The sequence below is a fragment of the Salvelinus namaycush genome, chromosome 16, assembly GCF_016432855.1.
Source record: "Salvelinus namaycush isolate Seneca chromosome 16, SaNama_1.0, whole genome shotgun sequence".
Taxonomy (NCBI): domain Eukaryota; kingdom Metazoa; phylum Chordata; class Actinopteri; order Salmoniformes; family Salmonidae; genus Salvelinus; species Salvelinus namaycush.
Window position 1 is genome coordinate 32,454,578 of NC_052322.1, and position 22,460 is coordinate 32,477,037.

Consider the following 22,460-nt stretch of genomic DNA (forward strand, 5'->3'; position numbering starts at 1 on the left):
AATATGGAGTGGCTTATTCTGGTGACATGATGATTGATGCTTGACTGCTGTTTGACAATTGTAAATATTCTCTCTCTTATCCATAATAATCTCATACTATCCTACCCCCACTGAATCTGCCAGCTGTTGGCTAGAGTGCACGTACGTAGACCAGAGTAGACACATTTTCTATTTTACCCAACAGTTTCTGTGTCAAAACTATCAGTAGAGTAGAAAATGTGATGGAAACACATTGAACTTTCAATTTTTATTTGGTCCATGAAAACTTAAGCGAAAAAGTACATTTTGTGTGCACTTATCCACAACAAGTCCGTTTGGTGTAAATACCACTGTTGGAAAATGCATATATTTTCTTTATGCAGATTTTAGAATCTTCCCGTGAAAATCCGTCGCCAATTGGATGGAAACCTAGCTACTGTCATGGACATGTTTTGGCACGGCGCTCAGTCGAGAGTTCTAAGAAGGTTACTTGAAGAGGAGGAAGGCTTCCTCTCTGTATCCTCCTTCAGGGACATTCCTCTCATCACACCACTCTTATTTGTCAGAGAGTAACTAACCACAGGACATACCTACACTCTTTCTACACTCTTTCTACACTCACAATTCATTTGTGCAGCGTGGTGCTTTAAGAAATACAAGGTGTGTTTAACAGCGTAGTGTGAAAAAACAATGACAAGATTTAAGATGTCCGTTTGGACAATTGGTATATTACGAGCAAGCCTGGTTCTTCCAATGATGATAGTCACTCATTCTTCCACCCTTATTCCTGTTTATACAATACTCCTGGATGTGGTTAAAGAGTGACGATATGGGTGTCTATATTTTCCATTCAACACAAGGTGAAGGACTTTGTCTCTACTGTAAAGCGTCAGCTTCCAGTCCCTGCTGTTCCTCTGTTTCTCCTCTATCCATGCCCACAGCAGATAGAGACGGTCCTTTATCTCTTTATCTCATCACTCCATCTCTTCCCCCACTGATCTGCTGTTCACAGCGAGCCTGGCTGTGTGGATCCTGCAGCTCCAGGCTCATTAACCAAATAGTCATTCATTTATGTGGCTTAATTAGGAGGAGCATGATAACAGATCAGGCTGGTTGGTGCTGTAGGGAAGAGAGAGTACAACTCAGGAGCATCTGTGTGTGTTTGTGTACGTGTGTGTGTATCTGTTGTCCTACGGGGAGGCAAACTACAGAACTGGGATCATGTAACCTGACTCTTCTCCTTTCACTACAGCCTTTGTTTTTATAGTCAGTCTCTTAAGTTCTGATTTGAGAAACAGAAAATAGGGCTGTGTGTCATGTCCCTGTGTCCTTCTCTAGAAATATTAGCTATTAGTAGCCCCTATGTTGAAGGAGTAGTAATCTCTCTCTCTCCTCACCCCCTACCTCCCTCCCCTCCCTACATTTGGTTTCCCTGCCAGCCTGCCTGCTAGTTAGTTAGTGGTAATTAAATGAGTGTCAGGGAACAGGGCATGTCCCTCTTGGTGAACACACTGCTTAATGGATCATAAAAGCTGCCCTACACTGCTCAATATAGTCCAATTCAATTAGGCTTTATTTGTTTAGGGCTCTTTATACAATGTCATGGTGGCCACTCTATCTGTGTCCTTGACTTAGAGACTCACGCCCATGCAGCACCGTGTAAGTTATCCTGCCTGGCCCTGCAGCGGTAGAATAGCAGGAATTCCCCTCTTTCTTTAAGTGCCACTGTGTGAATGCAGTGAACAGAGAAGGGTGAATCAAAGTGTTTTAACCGAGGTTAACATATCCCTTGTTCTCTCGTTTCTGGCTGTAGGTATGTGAGAATGAATGGATGAATAATGCAGTGTTTGACAGGTAGAGGAGTGGACATAGCTATAGGGCCCGCAGGATACTGTGGATGTATGTGAGAGGATCTGACCAGGGGTTTTAGCTCTGCTACCTGCACTGGGAGAGGAGGGGGGTAGGATGTGAACTGACGTCCATGACTGTCTGCCTGGGTATATCACGCTATGGCTTTGGCAGGACTATTTTGACATCTACAATAAGTGTATTGATTCTGGAATAGTCTTACTATTCACTGTATAATAGCCTAATCAAAATGTAGACAACATTAATGCAGTATATTTCTGTTCAATAAGAAAAGTAATGGAGGTCAAATGATAAATTCCTATATTTTTTATGTACTTGGAACCTAGTGTTTTGCAACATTTTTTTGTTTAAACATTTGCTATTATGCGAAGTGCATTGTGATCCAGGCTTTGGCGTTAATGACCTGATAGCACAATCACCTGTGGCGGTCAGAGGTATGCTTGTGCATAATATCAAATCCCTTCACTTGCTGGGCTCTCTCTACACGCTGTGGAAGGCATTTCTCTGATAGTCAAAGAGGGATTATCAAACATTCTATAGTCGCGCGCCATGGGATGGGAGTGCTGGGTAAAAAATGTGCGCGCTCCCAATTTCTTCAGTTTCTCAGTGCGTCGCAAGAGAGCAGTGTCTCCCTCATCTGATTCTCCCGCGTTTGAGGTAAAGCAATCGAATTTACTCATGGAATCGCTGTATAGGATGGTTTGTAGTCCACTAGCTGTTAAATTATAGATAGATGTGATGTAATTAAATAATAGCATTTGTTTTATTTTAGGTTAATGCAGGTTATTGTGAGTCACCTATTCAGCAACACATTGAAAGGCTATCTGTAGATTACCTGTTATTTTGTGTTAGATTATTTAGACAATTTTATATGTTTGCAATACTAGTAAAGAAATGCATTCTACTATATATGGCTGAACGTGGAAGGAACTATTAATTGTCTTTCAGCTGCAGAAGAAAATATAGATGGGCTACTGTTTATGCTTAAGAAAGTGTTTTCTTCCTACCTTCGATTGAAGAGGTTGACACATTTATTCATGGAATAAGGAAATGTATTTTTGGAGAACCTAATGTATTCATTTTCTCCTGTCATAATTCTTTATTACTTATCAATTATAGCCTACTTAATGACCTTATAATACCGTAGGCTAATACCTTAGTTTGAGCCGACATATGACATTTCCATCCCTCAGGATAATTACTTCATGGCTCAAAAATAATGAAATTGGAATCTCCAAATCCAATCTGACTAATGGAGGATAACAGCCAGCTTTGACACGAAAGGTGTTATAGTTCACAGCACAATATGCCAAAACAGAATAGGTTTTATTTTTGTATTATTGTTTGTCGAGCAGATAAATCATGTGTAGGCCTACCACAATGCCCAGGACTGTAAGAGTCAGACATTTGCAGAATTTGAATAAGTCAAGATATCTTGCTGTGATATACCTGAGAAAAACTGAGAACATATTATATTGAGTGATTGTGTTATCTCTCCTCAGTTCACAGTACCATTCTCCACATTTACTCTTTTCTTTTGGTCTTTTTTCACCGCCTTCGTTGTAGATAAGGACTGGAGTCTGCCAGCAGCCTGTCATTGGGCAGAGATCCTGATCCCTCTCAAAGGGGTTGAGAGAGAGAAGCACAGGGACAGACAACTACACAAACACCAGGCAGTCTGAGTTTTGCACCTGAGACAAAACTCTGCTGTTTAGTTGTGTGTGTGTGTGTGTGTGTGTGTGTGTGTGTGTGTGTGTGTGTGTGTGTATCCTGGGAGGAGGAGGATTGTACAGCTCTTTTGAGAGTCAGAGAGTATGTGTTTGCACCCTTTGGGGTCAGTCAGTAATGGGCACCACCACACTATTGGAATGTTTTGGTCGCTCGCGGAGAACGCAGGGTCAGTCACGCCCTCGGCGCTTTGCTAGAACCTTCCAGCCAATCCGCTGTCACCCTGCTGAGACAGGACCCCGCCTCTTCCACTGTACGTATGGGTGTGGGGGAGAAGTGTTATGAATTTGGGACACAGATGTTATTGTTTTGGTTGATCACTGTCTCTTATTAGAACATGAATAAAACATGAATTGAAGCCTATCATAATGGTATCATAATCATGTCACGATACACTGACTGCACAATTCAAAATGATCATGTTCATTCTGTTAAGTCCATTCAGTGAAAATGTGTTAGTCATAAAACTGCCATACAGGTACTTTGCCATGTTTGTAACAGAAATTCCCTCTGTGATTGTGAATCCTCTGTGATAGTGAATCCTCTGTGTACTAGTGAATCTTCTGTGATAGTGAATCCTCTGTGTACTAGTGAATCCTCTGTGTACTAGTGAATCCTCTGTGTACTAGTGAATCCTCTGTATACTAGTGAATCCTCTGTATACTAGTGAATCCTCTGTGTACTAGTGAATCCTCTGTGTACTAGTGAAGCCTCTGTGTACTAGTGAATCCTCTGTGTACTAGTGAATCATCTGTATACTAGTGAATCCTCTGTATACTAGTGAATCCTCTGTGTACTAGTGAATCCTCTGTATACTAGTGAATCCTCTGTGTACTAGTGAATCCTCTGTACTAGTGAATCCTCTGTATACTAGTGAATCCTCTGTATACTAGTGAATCCTCTGTATACTAGTGAATCCTCTGTGTACTAGTGAATCCTCTGTATACTAGTGAATCCTCTGTGTACTAGTGAATCCTCTGTGTACTAGTGAAGCCTTGCTCAAGGGCACATCCACAGATTTTTCACGTAGTCGTCTCAGGGATTCGAACCAAAGACGTTTCAGTTACTGGCCCAACACTCTTAATGGCTAATCTACCTGCAGCCTCAATTTGTTTCTGATATCCTCTTGGGTTGATGATATTTCAAGCTTTTTCAGAAGCCAAGTGCACTGGTTGGTAATCTCTCACCTCTTTCTCTTTCTCTGGTGCTTTCTACACTGGCCTTTCACCTCTTCTGAATCCTTTTCTTGATTTCCCATTTAGATGTCCTGATCCTGTCCTTAATACTACAATCTCCTCTTAGTGGTTTGCTATAACGCTGGGAAATGTTTCCTTCATCGTTTTTCATATCATCTCTCCAACTCATTCAGCTCTGAGTTGTCCTTCACAGTATTATGTCATGATGTGAACTTGTATCAAAGTGTTGATATCTTACCTGTGGTTGTTGTTGTGTGGTTCTCTCCTCCCCAGTCCCTCGTATCAATGGCCACTCTAAGTCGGAGCGCACAGTGAGGGACTCTGCCATGGGCTACGACAGCGCCTCAGTGATGAGCAGTGAACTGGAGTCCAGCTCCTTCGTCGACAGTGAGGAGGATGAGGACGCCAGCAGGTAGATGGTCTTTCTCTCTCTCTCTCTGTCTTTTCTATAATTTCCCTCTTTTCATCAGTGGTTCTTTACTGAAATCAACAAATCCCCCCGCTTTTCCTGCTCCAGGGGAGCTGCCCTGCAGCTGACCCTGTGCTGTTCCCCAGTCGTGTATGTTGTGTGTTGGGCTGGGTACTGTGACAGCAAAAGTCACCAAATTTCCGTTGTCTCTGTATAATGGACCATTAAAGATTACATTGTATTGTGTCTCAGACTCAGCAGCTCCACAGAGCAGAGCTCGTCTTCTCAGCTAATGCGCAGACACAAACGCCGCCGACGGAGGCACAAAGTGGCCAAAATAGACCGGGTAAGCTCACCTTGAAAATTGTACTGTTGCACATACGTGTGTGTGAGTGAGAAAGGGAACAAGAAAAGTTATGTGAGTATGTGTCTGACACACTAAGTTTCTCCCTCTCTCTTTTCCAGTCTTCGTCCTTCAGCAGCATCACAGATTCCACTATGAGCCTCAACATCATCACTGTCACACTCAACATGGGTAAGGACTTCCCCTTTTCCTCTAATTTTCTTTAATTTATGCCTTTCTTTGTAGACAAATATTTTTAAACCCCATATAGTCTTTAAACTACAGTGCCTTGGGAAAGTATTCAGACCCCTTTACTTTTTCCACATTTTGTTACGTTACAGCCTTATTCTAAAAATGGATTAAATAAATACGAATCCTCAGATATCTACACACAATACCCCATAATGACAAAGGGAAAACAGGTTTTTAGAAAATTGTACAAATGTATAAAAAAACAAAAACAGAAATACCATATTTACGTAAGTATTCAGACCCTTTGCTATGAGACTCGAAATTGAGCTCAGGTGCATCCTGTTTCCATTGATCATCCTTGAGATGTTTCTACAACTTGATTGGAGTCCACCTGAGGTAAATTCAATTGATTTGAGAGGATTTGGAAAGGCACACACCTGTCTATATAAGGTCCCACAGTTGACAGTGCATGTCAGAACAAAAATCAAGCCATGAGGTTGAAGGAATTGTCCGTAGAGCTCCTAGACAGGATTGTGTCGAGGCTTAGACCGGGGGATGGGTACCAAAAACTGTCTGCAGCATTGAAGGTTCCCAAGAACACAGTGGCCTCCATCATTCTTAAGTGGAAGACGTTTGGAACCACCAAGACTCATCCTAGAGCTGGCCACCCGGCCAAACTGATCAATCAGGGGAGAATGGCCTTGGCAGGGAGGTACCAATAACCAGATGGTCAGTCTGACAGAGCTCCAGAGTTCCTCTGTGGAGATGGGAGCTCAACCATCTCTGCAGCACTCCACCAATCAGGCCTGAATGGTAGAGTGGCTAGACGGAACCCACTGCTCAGTAAAAGGCACATGACAGCCCACTTGGAGTTTGCCAAAAGCCACCTAAAGACTTTCAGACCATGAGAAACAAATCTCTGGTCTGATGAAACAAAGATTGAACCCTTTGGCCTGAATGCCAAGCGTCACGTCTGGAGGAAGTCTGGCACCATCCTTACGGTGAAGCATGGTGGTGGCAGCATCATGGTGTGGGGATGTTTTTCAGCGGCAGGGACTGGGAGACTAGTCAGAATTGAGGCAAAGATGAACGGAGCAAAGTACAGAGAGATCCTTGATGAAAACCTGCTCAGGACCTCAGACTGGGGCGAAGGTTCACCTTCCAACAGGACAACAACCCTAAGCACACAGCCAAGACAATGCAGGAGTGGCTTCGGGACCAGTCTCTGAATGTCCTTGAGTGGCCCAGCCAGAGCCCTGGGCTTGAACCTGATCGAACATCTCTGGAGAGACCTGAAAATAGCTGTGCAGCGATGCTCCCCATCTAACCTGACAGAGCTTGAGAGGATCTGCAGAGAAGAATGGGAGAAACTTCCCAAATACAGGTGTGCCAAGCTTGTAGCATCATACCCAAGAAGACTTGAGGCTGTAATTGCTGCCAAAGGTGCTTCAAGAAATTAGTGAGTAAAGGGTCTGAATACTTATGTAAATGTAATATTTGTAATAAATTATTAACAATTTTTTTTTAAATCCTGTTTTTGGTTTGTCATTATGGGGTATTGTGTGTAGATTGATGAGGGGAAAAAACAATTGAATCAACTTTAGAATACGGCTGTAACCTAACAAAATGTTGAAAAAGTCAAGGGGTCTGTATACTTTCCGAAGGCACTGTACATGAGACTTTTAACTGACCTCTCTCCCCTCTCTCTTCCAGAGAAGTATAACTTCCTGGGTATCAGTATTGTGGGGCAGAGTAACGACCGGGGGGACGGCGGGATCTACATCGGCTCCATCATGAAGGGAGGAGCTGTAGCTGCAGACGGCAGGATAGAACCTGGAGATATGCTCCTACAGGTATACGACACGACCACCCACTACAAATGAGCCTTAGGTTCATTTTCTAGGAACTATTATAAGCTTAAAGTACACTGCTAAAAAAAATAAAGGGAACACTTAAACAACACAATGTAACTCCAAGTCAATCACAATTCTGTGAAATCAAACTGTCCACTTAGGAAGCAACACTGATTGACAATAAATTTCACATGCTGTTGTGCAAATGGAATAGACAAAAGGTGGAAATTATAGGCAATTAGCAAGACACCCCCAATAAAGGAGTGGTTCTGCAGGTGGTGACCACAGACCACTTCTCAGTTCCTATGCTTCCTGGCTGATGTTTTGGTCACTTTTGAATGCTGGCGGTGCTTTCACTCTAGTGGTAGCATGAGACGGAGTCTACAACCCACACAAGTGGCTCAGGTAGTGCAGCTCATCCAGGATGGCACATCAATGCGAGCTGTGGCAAGAAGGTTTGCTGTGTCTGTCAGCGTAGTGTCCAGAGCATGGAGGCGCTACCAGGAGACAGGCCAGTACATCAGGAGACGTGGAGGAGGCCGTAGGAGGGCAACAACCCAGCAGCAGGACCGCTACCTCCGCCTTTGTGCAAGGAGGAGCAGGAGGAGCACTGCCAGAGCCCTGCAAAATGACCTCCAGCAGGCCACAAATGTGCATGTGTCTGCTCAAACGGTCAGAAACAGACTCCATGAGGGTGGTATGAGGGCCCGACGTCCACAGGTGGGGGTTGTGCTTACAGCCCAACACCGTGCAGGACGTTTGGCATTTGCCAGAGAACACCAAGATTGGCAAATTCGCCACTGGCGCCCTGTGCTCTTCACAGATGAAAGCAGGTTCACACTGAGCACATGAGCACATGTGACAGACGTGACAGAGTCTGGAGACACCGTGGAGAACGTTCTGCTGCCTGCAACATCCTCCAGCATGACCGGTTTGGCGGTGGGTCAGTCATGGTGTGGGGTGGCATTTCTTTGTGGGGCCGCACAGCCCTCCATGTGCTCGCCAGAGGTAGCCTAACTGCCATTAGGTACCGAGATGAGATCCTCAGACCCCTTGTGAGACCATATGCTGACACATGCACATTTGTGGCCTGCTGGAGGTCATTTTGCAGGGCTCTGGCAGTGCTCCTCCTTGCACAAAGGCGGAGTTAGCGGTCCTGCTGCTGGGTTGTTGCCCTCCTACGGCCTCCTCCACGTCTCCTGATGTACTGGAGACTATGACCTATTGAAACTCTGACCTATTGAAACTCTGACCTATTGAAACTCTGACCTATTGAAACTCTGACCTATTGAGACTCTGACCTATTGAGACTATGACCTATTGAGACTATGACCTGTTTACAACCAACTCTAATGGTCCTCGTCACCTTCCTTCCCGTAGCCCTCTATCCTACATGTTGCCTCTCCTTTTCCTTCCTGTTGTTTGTTCTCTTTGATGTCTGTATGGCTGGACTCAGACTAACCTCTCTGGCCACGCCTCCTCTTGTACACACAGTGGCTGATCACTAGTTATTGTAGATCCAGAATGTCTCTTTAACAACCTGTATTGTAGATCATCATGTCTCTTTAACAACATGTATTGTAGATCAGCATGTCTCTTTAACAGCATGTATTGTAGATCAGCATGTCTCTTTAACAGCATGTATTGTAGATCAGCGTGTCTCTTTAACAGCATGTATTGTAGATCAGCGTGTCTCTTTAACAGCATGTATTGTAGATCAGCGTGTCTCTTTAACAGCATGTATTGTAGATCAGCATGTCTCTTTAACAGCATGTATTGTAGATCAGCATGTCTCTTTAACAGCATGTATTGTAGATCAGCGTGTCTCTTTAACAGCATGTATTGTAGATCAGCGTGTCTCTTTAACAGCATGTATTATAGATCAGCGTGTCTCTTTAACAGCATGTATTGTAGATCAGCATGTCTCTTTAACAGCATGTATTGTAGATCAGCATGTCTCTTTAACAGCATGTATTGTAGATCAGCATGTCTCTTTAACAGCATGTATTGTAGATCAGCATGTCTCTTTAACAGCATGTATTGTAGATCAGCATGTCTCTTTAACAGCATGTATTGTAGATCAGCATGTCTCTTTAACAGCATGTATTGTAGATCAGCATGTCTCTTTAACAGCATGTATTGTAGATCAGCGTGTCTCTTTAACAGCATGTATTGTAGATCAGCATGTCTCTTTAACAGCATGTATTGTAGATCAGCATGTCTCTTTAACAGCATGTATTGTAGATCAGCATGTCTCTTTAACAGCATGTATTGTAGATCAGCATGTCTCTTTAACAGCATGTATTGTAGATCAGCGTGTCTCTTTAACAGCATGTATTGTAGATCAGCATGTCTCTTTAACAGCATGTATTGTAGATCAGCGTGTCTCTTTAACAGCATGTATTGTAGATCAGCGTGTCTCTTTAACAGCATGTATTGTAGATCAGCATGTCTCTTTAACAGCATGTATTGTAGATCAGCATGTCTCTTTAACAGCATGTATTGTAGATCAGCATGTCTCTTTTCAACACACAGTATAAAGCTGCGTAGGATTTATTAGCTTTTATATGCGTCTGAACGCCTTACAACAGTGCCTGGAGATGAACTTGTAGAGAGCTGATTTCAGTAGCAGAGTCCTAAATCATTTTATGTTTCTTTATTCACTTGTCCGTTTTGTCCAACTACTTGTTCATTTTAAAGGCATGAACCGTGAAAATGTACGTTAACTGTTTGGTTGTGATCCTCAGGTGAACGATGTGAACTTTGAGAACATGAGCAACGATGACGCTGTGAGGATCCTGAGAGAGATCGTCTCCAAAACAGGGTAAGAACAGTACTGTGTTACAGTGCAGGATTGTTAGAGATAACCCAGAAAACATTTCAAGAGATGTTAAACTGTTGCATGTGAAGATGGTCACAGGTCAGGACAGACAGACAAAGGACATGGCTATTGGGTAAATACAGGATTTAACAGATGAGCAATGGTAAGACTCTGCAGTACATTAGGGTTGTATTAGCATATCAGCGATATGCTGACTGGTTAGATTAGATAAACAGTGGGCTTGAATTTCAAGCAGCTTCTGCATTGTGGACTGTTGTATAATACAGACTAATATTTCTCTCCACAATCCTTCTAGTTCAACCAAACATGACTTAATTTTTCCTATTGTTTCCTCTTGTGCTTTTAACTGCACAGGAGCTACAGAATTGAGTTGAAGGTATTGTGACTGACTGTCTCCCCATGTGTCCTCCAGTCCTATTAGTCTTACTGTGGCCAAGTGTTGGGATCCGTCTCCGCGAAGCTACTTCACCATCCCCCGGGGTAAGACACTTACCAATGTTCCACCAACAACAGGTTATTACCATTTACAAACAGGGCTCTCAAACTCAGCTGGAAACTCGCTTTTTAAAACCTTTTGAAAAACAAATTGGATGTGCTTGTAACTTATAGCAGAAGTTTGAGCACAAACTAGCAAACTTACAGTAGATGATGGAGATTGTGTGTGTCCAGCTGAACCAGTGAGGCCCATCGACCCTGCTGCCTGGATCTCCCACACAACCGCCCTGACCGGACCCTACCCACACTACGGTATGACCACACTATCACCACAGTCACACACACAAACTACTGCAATCACTAGACATAGCTGCACTCTCACAGTCCTAGAAATGCCACATACTGAACATTTTGTCAGTCACTGTCTGTGAATGTGCTGTGTCTCAACCTCCTCTCCCCTTCAGAATTTGACGACTTGCCGCTATCTGCGAGTAAGACGGACATGGCAACCATCGTCAAGGTGATGCAGCTACCTGACTCTGGTCTGGAGATCCGGGACAGGATGTGGTTGAAGATCACCATCACCAACGCTGTCATCGGTGAGAGGGAGGGGACGCTGACTACCAGTAATACTGTATTATTAATATTACTTTTTTTCAGTAAAATGGCGCCGGAAGAAATGGCAACAGTTTTACGGGCGCCCAAGGAATTGTGCTAATATGTGGGGGGTTTTCACGTTATTTGTAATTTATTTTGTACATAATGTTTCTGCAACCGTATCTTACGGCAAAAAAGAGCTTCTAGATATAAGGACAACGATCACTCACCTCGGATTAGACTGAGCTTCTAGATATAAGGACAACGATCACTCACCTCGGATTAGACTGAGCTTCTAGATATAAGGACAACGATCACTCACCTCGGATTAGACTGAGCTTCTAGATATAAGGACAACGATCACTCACCTCGGATTAGACTGAGCTTCTAGATATAAGGACAACGATCACTCACCTCGGATTAGACTGAGCTTCTAGATATAAGGACAACGATCACTCACCTCGGATTAGACTGAGCTTCTAGATATCAGGACAGCGATCACTCACCTCGGATTAGACTGAGCTTCTAGATATAAGGACAACGATCACTCACCTCGGATTAGACTGAGCTTCTAGATATAAGGACAACGATCACTCACCTCGGATTAGACTGAGCTTCTAGATATAAGGACAACGATCACTCACCTCGGATTAGACTGAGCTTCTAGATATAAGGACAACGATCACTCACCTCGGATTAGACTGAGCTTCTAGATATAAGGACAACGATCACTCACCTCGGATTAGACTGAGCTTCTAGATATAAGGACAACGATCACTCACCTCGGATTAGACTGAGCTTCTAGATATAAGGACAACGATCACTCACCTCGGATTAGACTGAGCTTCTAGATATAAGGACAACGATCACTCACCTCGGATTAGACTGAGCTTCTAGATATAAGGACAACGATCACTCACCTCGGATTAGACTGAGCTTCTAGATATCAGGACAACGATCACTCACCTCGGATTAGACTGAGCTTCTAGATATAAGGACAACGATCACTCACCTCGGATTAGACTGAGCTTCTAGATATAAGGACAACGATCACTCACCTCGGATTAGACTGAGCTTCTAGATATCAGGACAACGATCACTCACCTCGGATTAGACTGAGCTTCTAGATATCAGGACAACGATCACTCACCTCGGATTAGACTGAGCTTCTAGATATAAGGACAACGATCACTCACCTCGGATTAGACTGAGCTTCTAGATATAAGGACAACGATCACTCACCTCGGATTAGACTGAGCTTCTAGATATAAGGACAACGATCACTCACCTCGGATTAGACTGAGCTTCTAGATATAAGGACAACGATCACTCACCTCGGATTAGACTGAGCTTCTAGATATAAGGACAACGATCACTCACCTCGGATTAGACTGAGCTTCTAGATATAAGGACAACGATCACTCACCTCGGATTAGACTGAGCTTCTAGATATAAGGACAACGATCACTCACCTCGGATTAGACTGAGCTTCTAGATATCAGGACAACGATCACTCACCTCGGATTAGACTGAGCTTCTAGATATAAGGACAACGATCACTCACCTCGGATTAGACTGAGCTTCTAGATATAAGGACAACGATCACTCACCTCGGATTAGACTGAGCTTCTAGATATCAGGACAACGATCACTCACCTCGGATTAGACTGAGCTTCTAGATATCAGGACAACGATCACTCACCTCGGATTAGACTGAGCTTCTAGATATAAGGACAACGATCACTCACCTCGGATTAGACTGAGCTTCTAGATATAAGGACAACGATCACTCACCTCGGATTAGACAAAGATGTTATCTACAACAAGCAGGACGCACAGGAGGAAGTGATGCAGGTACAGAGGACAAAGAGCCGGATGCCTCGTCAGGACCCGGAGAAGGCGAGTGGGAAAGCTGCCGTTACCGTTAATACTACTCGTAAACGTGCAATCATTGGACAATAAATTAGACGAGGTACGATCACGAATATCCTACCAACATGACATCAAAAACTGTAATATCCTATGTTTCACGGAATCGTGGCTGAATGACGACATGGATATTCAGCTAGCGGGATATGCACTGCATCGGCAAGATAGAACAGCACACTCCGGTAAGACGAGGGGGGGGGGGGGGGCGGTTTGTGCATATTTGTAAACAGCTGGTGCACGAAATCTAAGGAAGTGGATTTCTCTAGATTTTGCCCGCCTGAAGTAGAGTATATTGTGATAAATTGCAGGCCACACTACTTGCCTAGAGAGTTTTCAGCTATACTTTTCGTGGCTGTTTATTTACCACCACAGACAGATGCTGGCACTAAGACCGCACTCAGTCAGCTGTATAACGAAATAAGCAAACAGGAAACCACTCACCCAGAGGCAGGGACTTTAATGCAGGGAAACTTAAATCAGTTCTACCAAATTTCTATCAACATGTTAAATGTGCAACCAGAGAGAAAAAAATCTAGATCACCTGTACTCCACACACAGAGATGCGTACAAAGCTCTCCCTCGCCCTCCATTTGGTAAATCCGACCACAACTCTATCCTCCTGATTCCTGCTTTCAAGCAAAAATTTAAGCAGGAAGCACCAGTGACTCGGTCTATAAAAAAGTGGTCAGATGAAGCAGATGCTAAACTACAGGACTGTTTTGCTATCACAGACTGGAATATGTTCCGGGATTCTTCCGATGGCATTGAGGAGTACACCACATGGCTTTATCAATAAGTGCATTGAGGACGTCGTCCCCACAGTGACTGTACGTACATACCCCAACCAGAAGCCATGGATTACAGGCAACATTCGCACTGAGCTAAAGGTTAGAGCTGCCGCTTTCAAGGTGCGGGACTCTAACCCGGAAGCTTACAAGAAATCCTGCTATGCCCTGCGACGAACCATCAAACAGGCAAAGCGTCAATACAGGGCTAAGATTGATTCATACTACACCGGCTCCGACGCTCGTCTTTTGTGGCAGGGCTTGCAAACTATTACAGACTACAAAGGGAAGCACAGCCGCGAGCTGCCCAGTGACACGAGCCTACCAGACGAGCTAAATCACTTCTATGCTCGCTTCGAGGCAAGCAACACTGAGGCATGCATGAGAGCATCAGCTGTTCCTGACGACTGTGTGATCATGCTCTCTGTAGCCGATGTGAGTAAGACCTTTAAACAGGTCAACATACACAAGGCTGCGGTGCCAGACGGATTACCAGGACGTGTGCTCCGGGCATGTGCTGACCAACTGGCAGGTGTCTTCACTGACATGTTCAACATGTCCTTGATTGAGTCTGTAATACCAACATGTTTCAAGCAGACCACCATAGTCCCTGTGCCCAAGAACACAAAGGCAACCTGCCTAAATGACTACAGACCCGTAGCAATCACGTCCGTAGCCATGAAGTGCTTTGAAAGGCTGGTAATGGCTCACATCAACACCATTATCCCAGAAACCCTAGACCCACTCAAATTTGCATACCGCCCAAACAGATCCACAGATGATGCAATCTCTATTGCACTCCACACTGCCCTTTCCCACCTGGACAAAAGGAACACTTTTATGTGAGAATGCTATTCATTGACTACAGCTCAGCATTCAACACCATAGTACCTTCAAAGCTCATCACTAAGCTAAGGATCCTGGGACTAATCACCTCCCTCTGCAACTGGATCCTGGACTTCGTGACGGGCCGCCCCCAGGTGGTGAGGGTAGGTAGCAACACATCTGCCACGCTGATCCTCAACACTGGCTCCCCAGGGGTGCGCGCTCAGTCCCCTCCTGTACTCCCTGTTCATCCATGACTGCATGGCCAGGCACGACTCCAACACCATCATTAAGTTTGCAGACGACACAACAGTGATAGGCCTGATCACTGACAATGACGAGACAGCCTATAGGGAGGAGGTCAGAGACCTGGCCGGGTGGTGCCAGAATAACAACCTATCCCTCAAAGGAGATGATTGTGGATTACAGGAAAAGGAGAACCGAGCACGCCCCGATTCTCATCGACGGGGCTGTAGTGGAGCAGGTTGAGAGCTTCAAGTTCCTTGGTGTCCACATCAACAACAAACTAGTATTGTTCCAAACACACCAAGACAGTCGTGAAGAGGGCACGACAAAGCCTATTCCCCCTCAGGAAACTAAAAAGATTTGGCATTGGTTCCTGAGATCCTCAAAAGGTTCTACAGCTGCACCATCGAGAGCATCCTGACTGGTTGTATCACTGCCTGGTACGGCAATTGCTCGGCCTCCGACTGCAAGGCACTACAGAGGGTAGTGCGTACGGCCCAGTACATCACTGGGGTTAAGCTGCCTGCCATCCAGGACCTCTACACCAGGCAGTGTCAGAGGAAGGCCCTATAAATTGTCAAAGACCCTGGCCACCCCAGTCATAGACTGTTCTCTCTACTACAGCATGGCAAGCGGTACCGGAGTGCCAAGTCTAGGACAAAAAGGCTTCTCAACAGCTTTTACCCCCCAAGCCATAAGACTCCTGAACAGGTAATCAAATGGCTACCTGGACTATTTGCATTGTGTGCACCCCCCCTACCACTCTTTTACGCTGCTGCTACTCTCCGTTTATCATATATGCATAGTCACTTTAACTATACATTCATGTCCATACTACCTCAATCAGCCTGACTAACCGGTGTCTGTATGTAGCATCGCTACTGTTATTTTTCACTGTCTTTTTACTGTTGTTTTATTTCTTTACTTACCTATTGTACACCTAATACATTTTTTTGCGCTATTGGATTGGGCCTGTAAATAAGCATTTCAGAGTAAGGTCTACAGCTGTTGTATTCGGCACACGTGACAAATAAACTTTGATTATGATTTATTTGCCATTTAAAATGACTAAATTAAGGGTTTTAAGTTGGACTTAAACCAGCAAATACTTCCCTTACTGTTAGTGAAACTGTGACGTCTGTGCAATACATTTTCTTGATATTGTCGACATCACATCAATCAATGTAAGTAGATGTTGTGTGGTTAGTGCTATCAATATTATAGTACAATAGAATCATATTGTCACGCTGGTATAAAGGATTTTGGAGACAGGTGCAGGAATACACAATAGGTGTTTTTAATACACCCAAAACAAACACGTATACAAAACACTGGGCTGTACCCAAACAAAAGAGCGAGGGTAAACCTCGTAGAACGACACAGGACGAGACCCGTAATACACAATGCACAAAACACTGGGCTGTACCCAAACAAAAGAGTGAGGGTAAACCTCGTAGAACGACACAGGACGAGACCCGTAATACACAATGCACAAAACACTGGGCTGTACCCAAACAAAAGAGCGAGGGTAAACCTCGTAGAACGACACAGGACGAGACCCGTAATACACAATGCACAAAACACTGGGCTGTACCCAAACAAAAGAGTGAGGGTAAACCTCGTAGAACGACACAGGACGAGACCCGTAATACACAATGCACAAAACACTGGGCTGTACCCAAACAAAAGAGCGAGGGTAAACCTCGTAGAACGACACAGGACGAGACCCGTAATACACAATGCACAAAACACGCAGCACAGGTTGAGACAATGCATAGGTACTCACACGACCAACGGACATGGGAACAATAATCAACAGCCAATGGGGAAACTAAGGGCACATTTATGCAAGTACTAATCAGTGGGAATAGGGGACAGGTGTGCGTAATGAGAGTTCCGGAGGGATCCGTGTGCTGTTGTAGTGAAGACTACAGTCTTCTTGACCAGTTTGTTGTTGCTCTGTCAGGTGCTGACGTGGTGGACTGGCTCTACTCCAGGGTGGAGGGCTTCAAGGACAGGAGAGATGCCAGGAAGTATGGCAGCAGTCTGCTGAAACATGGCTACCTGAGACACACCGTCAACAAGATCACCTTCTCAGAGCAGTGCTACTACACCTTTGGAGACCTCTGCCAAAGTACTGACACTGAGCCACTTTGGCAAGAATATATTATGTACTGTATATTATTATTACAGGTGTATTATACCTGTGTTAAATGTACTGTAGAGACCAATGGCAGTGTTTATTTACCTGTCGTGAGATGGACTACCTCACAATAGATGTCACTAACTCTGTCTGTCTATCTGTCTGTCGCTCTCTCTCGCTGTCTGTCTGTCGCTCTCTCTTGCTGTCTGTCTGTATCTCTCTTTCTCTCTCTCTCGCTCTCTCTCTCTTTCTCTCACCAGACATGGCGTCTCTCAACCTGAATGAGGGTTCCAGTGGTGGGGGCTCTGAGCAGGACACCCTGGCCCCCCTCCCTCCCCCTGCCACCAACCCATGGCCCCTGGGGGGCCAGCCGTTCCCCTGCCCTCCCTTCCCCTCCGCCCCTCCAGGCTTCCCACCAGGCTACTCAGACCCCTGCCACAGTTTCCACAGTGGGAGTGCAGGCAGCCACAACAGTGAGGGTGAGTCTGCAAGACTACTAACACTAGCAATAAAAACAAACTTGATTTGTTTTTATTGATATTTTAGAGGAATCGTCACATGACATTAGGGCTGTTACTATTCATGACAGCTAATGTCAACTGTTGACAAAGTATTGTATTTAAATTCCATAAGGCATGTGCCTGTTAACCTTAGCCTGTTTGCCCTGCCGGGAAATTAAGTTGCCACGCACACAGACAGATATTTATTTGATAGAGTGTGTTTTTAAATGGTCTTATATTGTCAATGTCGATCATGATTCAACATGGTTCATGCAGGGGACAGCTCTTCAGTACTGGCTGTGTAAACTAAGGACCTTATCTGCTTATGGCTGATTTTTGCTAGCATGAACATATCAACTGAGGTCACAGCCTCCCATCAATATTGGCTGAGCCTATGTTTGATAGCAACATTAGACAGTACAGTGCTCTGTTGCTGCTGCACTGTTTGTAATTGTGCCGACATAGCACTGCACTGAGGGAGAGTGGAATCAGGCTGGCGTGGTAATTAGTCAATATGGAGGATAGTTTCTCGTCTGTTTTACATGTGTCATCATAGTGCTCTTCAGTCTGATTTCCCAGCTTCTGTTCAAATCACCAAGAAATCAATCACCCAGACATTGTTATTCCCATTGCATCCCATCCTTATTGTCCTGGGGTGTTCTGAGTGGCGGAGAGGTTTGATACAGTAATGATACAGAGGAGGGATCAGGATTAACTATCAGTAGGACAGTTGTAGGACTGAGGCTATGTTTACATCTCTTATTTATCTTTTACATAAATTGTTTTGATTGACATTTGCAGTTTTTTTATTTGGCAATTCCAGGTGTGTGTGTGTGTGTGTGTGTGTGTGTGTGTGTGTGTGTGTGTGTGTGTGTGTGTGTGTGTGTGTGTGTGTGTGTGTGTGTGTGTGTGTTTTCCATGAGTAGAACAGTATCTGAGGACATTTTCTAACTCATGGTTCGGTGAGAGAGCTGTACAGGTTAGGACACAGTTGGACCAGAACAGGATGGGGATAGACTTCACTAGAGGTAGGTAGACAGGTTAGGCTGGGCTTGGAAGTGACAGCAGTAGACTGGGGTTAGACAGGTTGGGCTGGGAGGTGACAGTAAGTAGACTGGGTTAGACAGGTTAGGCTGGGCTGGGAGATGACAGCAGTAGACAGGTTAGGCTGGACTGGGAGGTGACAGCAGTAGACAGGTTAGGCTGGACTGGGAGGTGACAGCAGTAGACAGGTTAGGCTGGGCTGGGAGGTGACAGCAGTAGACAGGTTAGGCTGGGCTGGGAGGTGACAGTAAGTAGACTGGGTTAGACAGATTAGGCTGGGCTGGGAGGTGACAGTAAGTAGACTGGGTTAGGCTGGGCTGGGAGGTGACAGTAAGTAGACAGATTAGGCTGGGCTGGGAGGTGACAGCAGTAGACTGGGTAAGACAGGTTAGGCTGGGCTGTGAGGTGACAGTAAGTAGACTGGGTTAGACAGGTTAGGCTGGGCTGGGAGGTGACTGGGTTAGACAGGTTAGGCTGGGCTGGGAGGTGACAGCAGTAGACAGGTTAGGCTGGGCTGGGAGGTGACAGTAAGTAGACTGGGTAAGACAGGTTAAGCTGGGCTGGGAGGTGACAGCAGTAGACTGGGTTAGACAGGTTAGGCTGGGCTGGGAGGTGACAGTAAGTAGACTGGGTTAGACAGGTTAGGCTGGGCTGGGAGGTGACAGTAAGTAGACTGGGTTAGACAGGTTTGGCTGGGCTGGGAGGTGACAGTAAGTAGACTGGGTTAGACAGGTTAGGCTGGGCTGGGAGGTGACAGTAAGTAGACTGGGTTAGGCTGGGCTGGGAGGTGACAGTAAGTAGACTGGGTTAGACAGGTTAGGCTGGGCTGGGAGGTGACAGTAAGTAGACTGGGTTAGGCTGGGCTGGGAGGTGACAGTAAGTAGACTGGGTTAGACAGGTTAGGCTGGGAGGTGACAGCAGTAGACAGGTTAGGCTGGGCTGGGAGGTGACAGTAAGTAGACTGGGTTAGACAGGTTAGGCTGGGCTGGAAGGTGAGAGCAGTAGACAGGTTAGGCTGGGCTGGGAGGTGACAGTAAGTAGACTGGGTTAGACAGGTTAGGCTGGGCTGGGAGGTGACAGTAAGTAGACTGGGTTAGACAGGTTAGGCTGGGCTGGGAGGTGACAGTAAGTAGACTGGGTTAGACAGGTTAGGCTGGGCTGGGAGGTGACAGTAAGTAGACTGGGTTAGACAGGTTAGGCTGGGCTGGGAGGTGACAGTAAGTAGACTGGGTTAGACAGGTTTGGCTGGGCTGGGAGGTGACAGTAAGTAGACTGGGTTAGACAGGTTAGGCTGGGCTGGGAGGTGACAGTAAGTAGACTGGGTTAGGCTGGGCTGGGAGGTGACAGCAGTAGACAGGTTAGGCTGGGCTGGGAGGTGACAGTAAGTAGACTGGGTTAGACAGGTTAGGCTGGGCTGGGAGGTGACAGTAAGTAGACTGGGTTAGACAGGTTAGGCTGGGCTGGGAGGTGACAGTAAGTAGACTGGGTTAGGCTGGGCTGGGAGGTGACAGTAAGTAGACTGGGTTAGGCTGGGCTGGGAGGTGACAGTAAGTAGACTGGGTTAGACAGGTTAGGCTGGGCTGGGAGGTGACAGTAAGTAGACTGGGTTAGGCTGGGCTGGGAGGTGACAGCAGTAGACAGGTTAGGCTGGGCTGGGAGGTGACAGTAAGTAGACTGGGTTAGACAGGTTAGGCTGGGAAGTGATAGTAAGTAGACTGGGTAAGACAGGTTAGGCTGGGCTGGGAGGTGACAGTAAGTAGACTGGGTTAGGCTGGGCTGGGAGGTGACAGCAGTAGACAGGTTAGGCTGGGCTGGGAGGTGACAGTAAGTAGACTGGGTTAGATAGGTTAGGCTGGGCTGGGAGGTGACAGCAGTAGACAGGTTAGACAGGTTAGGCTGGGCTGGGAGGTGACAGCAGTAGGCAGGTTAGGCTGGGCTGGGAGGTGACAGCAGTAGACTGGGTTAGACAGGTTAGGCTGGGAGGTGACAGTAAGTAGACTGGGTTAGACAGGTTAGGCTGGGCTGGGAGATGACAGCAGTAGACAGGTTAGGCTGGACTGGGAGGTGACAGCAGTAGACAGGTTAGGCTGGGCTGGGAGGTGACAGCAGTAGACATGTTAGGCTGGGCTGGGAGGTGACAGTAAGTAGACTGGGTTAGACAGGTTAGGCTGGGCTGGGAGGTGACAGTAAGTAGACTGGGTTAGGCTGGGCTGGGAGGTGACAGTAAGTAGACTGGGTTAGACAGGTTAGGCTGGGCTGGGAGGTGACAGTAAGTAGACTGGGTTAGGCTGGGCTGGGAGGTGACAGTAAGTAGACTGGGTTAGACAGGTTAGGCTGGGCTGGGAGGTGACAGTAAGTAGACTGGGTTAGGCTGGGCTGGGAGGTGTCAGTAAGTAGACTGGGTTAGACAGGTTAGGCTGGGCTGGGAGGTGACAGTAAGTAGACTGGGTTAGACAGGTTCGGCTGGGCTGGGAGGTGACAGTAAGTAGACTGGGTTAGGCTGGGCTGGGAGGTGACAGTAAGTAGACTGGGTTAGACAGGTTAGGCTGGGCTGGGAGGTGACAGTAAGTAGACTGGGTTAGGCTGGGCTGGGAGGTGACAGTAAGTAGACTGGGTTAGACAGGTTAGGCTGGGCTGGGAGGTGACAGTAAGTAGACTGGGTTAGGCTGGGCTGGGAGGTGACAGTAAGTAGACTGGGTTAGACAGGTTAGGCTGGGCTGGGAGGTGACAGTAAGTAGACTGGGTTAGGCTGGGCTGGGAGGTGACAGTAAGTAGACTGGGTTAGACAGGTTAGGCTGGGCTGGGAGGTGACAGTAAGTAGACTGGGTTAGGCTGGGCTGGGAGGTGACAGTAAGTAGACTGGGTTAGACAGGTTAGGCTGGGCTGGGAGGTGACAGTAAGTAGACTGGGTTAGACAGGTTAGGCTGGGCTGGGAGGTGACAGTAAGTAGACTGGGTTAGACAGGTTAGGCTGGGCTGGGAGGTGACAGTAAGTAGACTGGGTTAGACAGGTTTGGCTGGGCTGGGAGGTGACAGTAAGTAGACTGGGTTAGACAGGTTAGGCTGGGCTGGGAGGTGACAGTAAGTAGACTGGGTTAGGCTGGGCTGGGAGGTGACAGTAAGTAGACTGGGTTAGACAGGTTAGGCTGGGCTGGGAGGTGACAGTAAGTAGACTGGGTTAGGCTGGGCTGGGAGGTGACAGTAAGTAGACTGGGTTAGACAGGTTAGGCTGGGAGGTGACAGCAGTAGACAGGTTAGGCTGGGCTGGGAGGTGACAGTAAGTAGACTGGGTTAGACAGGTTAGGCTGGGCTGGAAGGTGAGAGCAGTAGACAGGTTAGGCTGGGCTGGGAGGTGACAGTAAGTAGACTGGGTTAGACAGGTTAGGCTGGGCTGGGAGGTGACAGTAAGTAGACTGGGTTAGACAGGTTAGGCTGGGCTGGGAGGTGACAGTAAGTAGACTGGGTTAGACAGGTTAGGCTGGGCTGGGAGGTGACAGTAAGTAGACTGGGTTAGACAGGTTAGGCTGGGCTGGGAGGTGACAGTAA

General features: G+C 46.2%; 1 protein-coding gene and 1 long non-coding RNA gene across 3 annotated transcripts in view; both read left to right on the top strand.

The window, feature by feature from the left end:
• The window catches only part of LOC120061325 (segment polarity protein dishevelled homolog DVL-1-like), a 47,419-nt gene that overhangs the window by 19,847 nt on the left and 5,112 nt on the right, over positions 1–22,460 (top strand). For both annotated transcript variants that reach the window (XM_039011063.1, XM_039011064.1), the window contains exons 5-14: positions 5,046–5,184; positions 5,434–5,527; positions 5,647–5,716; positions 7,430–7,569; positions 10,317–10,393; positions 10,824–10,891; positions 11,081–11,158; positions 11,311–11,445; positions 17,195–17,362; positions 17,632–17,850. In XM_039011063.1, coding sequence (XP_038866991.1) covers positions 5,046–5,184; positions 5,434–5,527; positions 5,647–5,716; positions 7,430–7,569; positions 10,317–10,393; positions 10,824–10,891; positions 11,081–11,158; positions 11,311–11,445; positions 17,195–17,362; positions 17,632–17,850 — 1,188 coding nt within the window. The remainder of the gene's footprint in view (positions 1–5,045; positions 5,185–5,433; positions 5,528–5,646; positions 5,717–7,429; positions 7,570–10,316; positions 10,394–10,823; positions 10,892–11,080; positions 11,159–11,310; positions 11,446–17,194; positions 17,363–17,631; positions 17,851–22,460) is intronic.
• Positions 19,260–20,710, top strand: LOC120061326. The gene is made up of 3 exons (XR_005478317.1): positions 19,260–19,348; positions 19,844–19,970; positions 20,557–20,710. It is a non-coding gene; the product is annotated as an uncharacterized LOC120061326 (long non-coding RNA).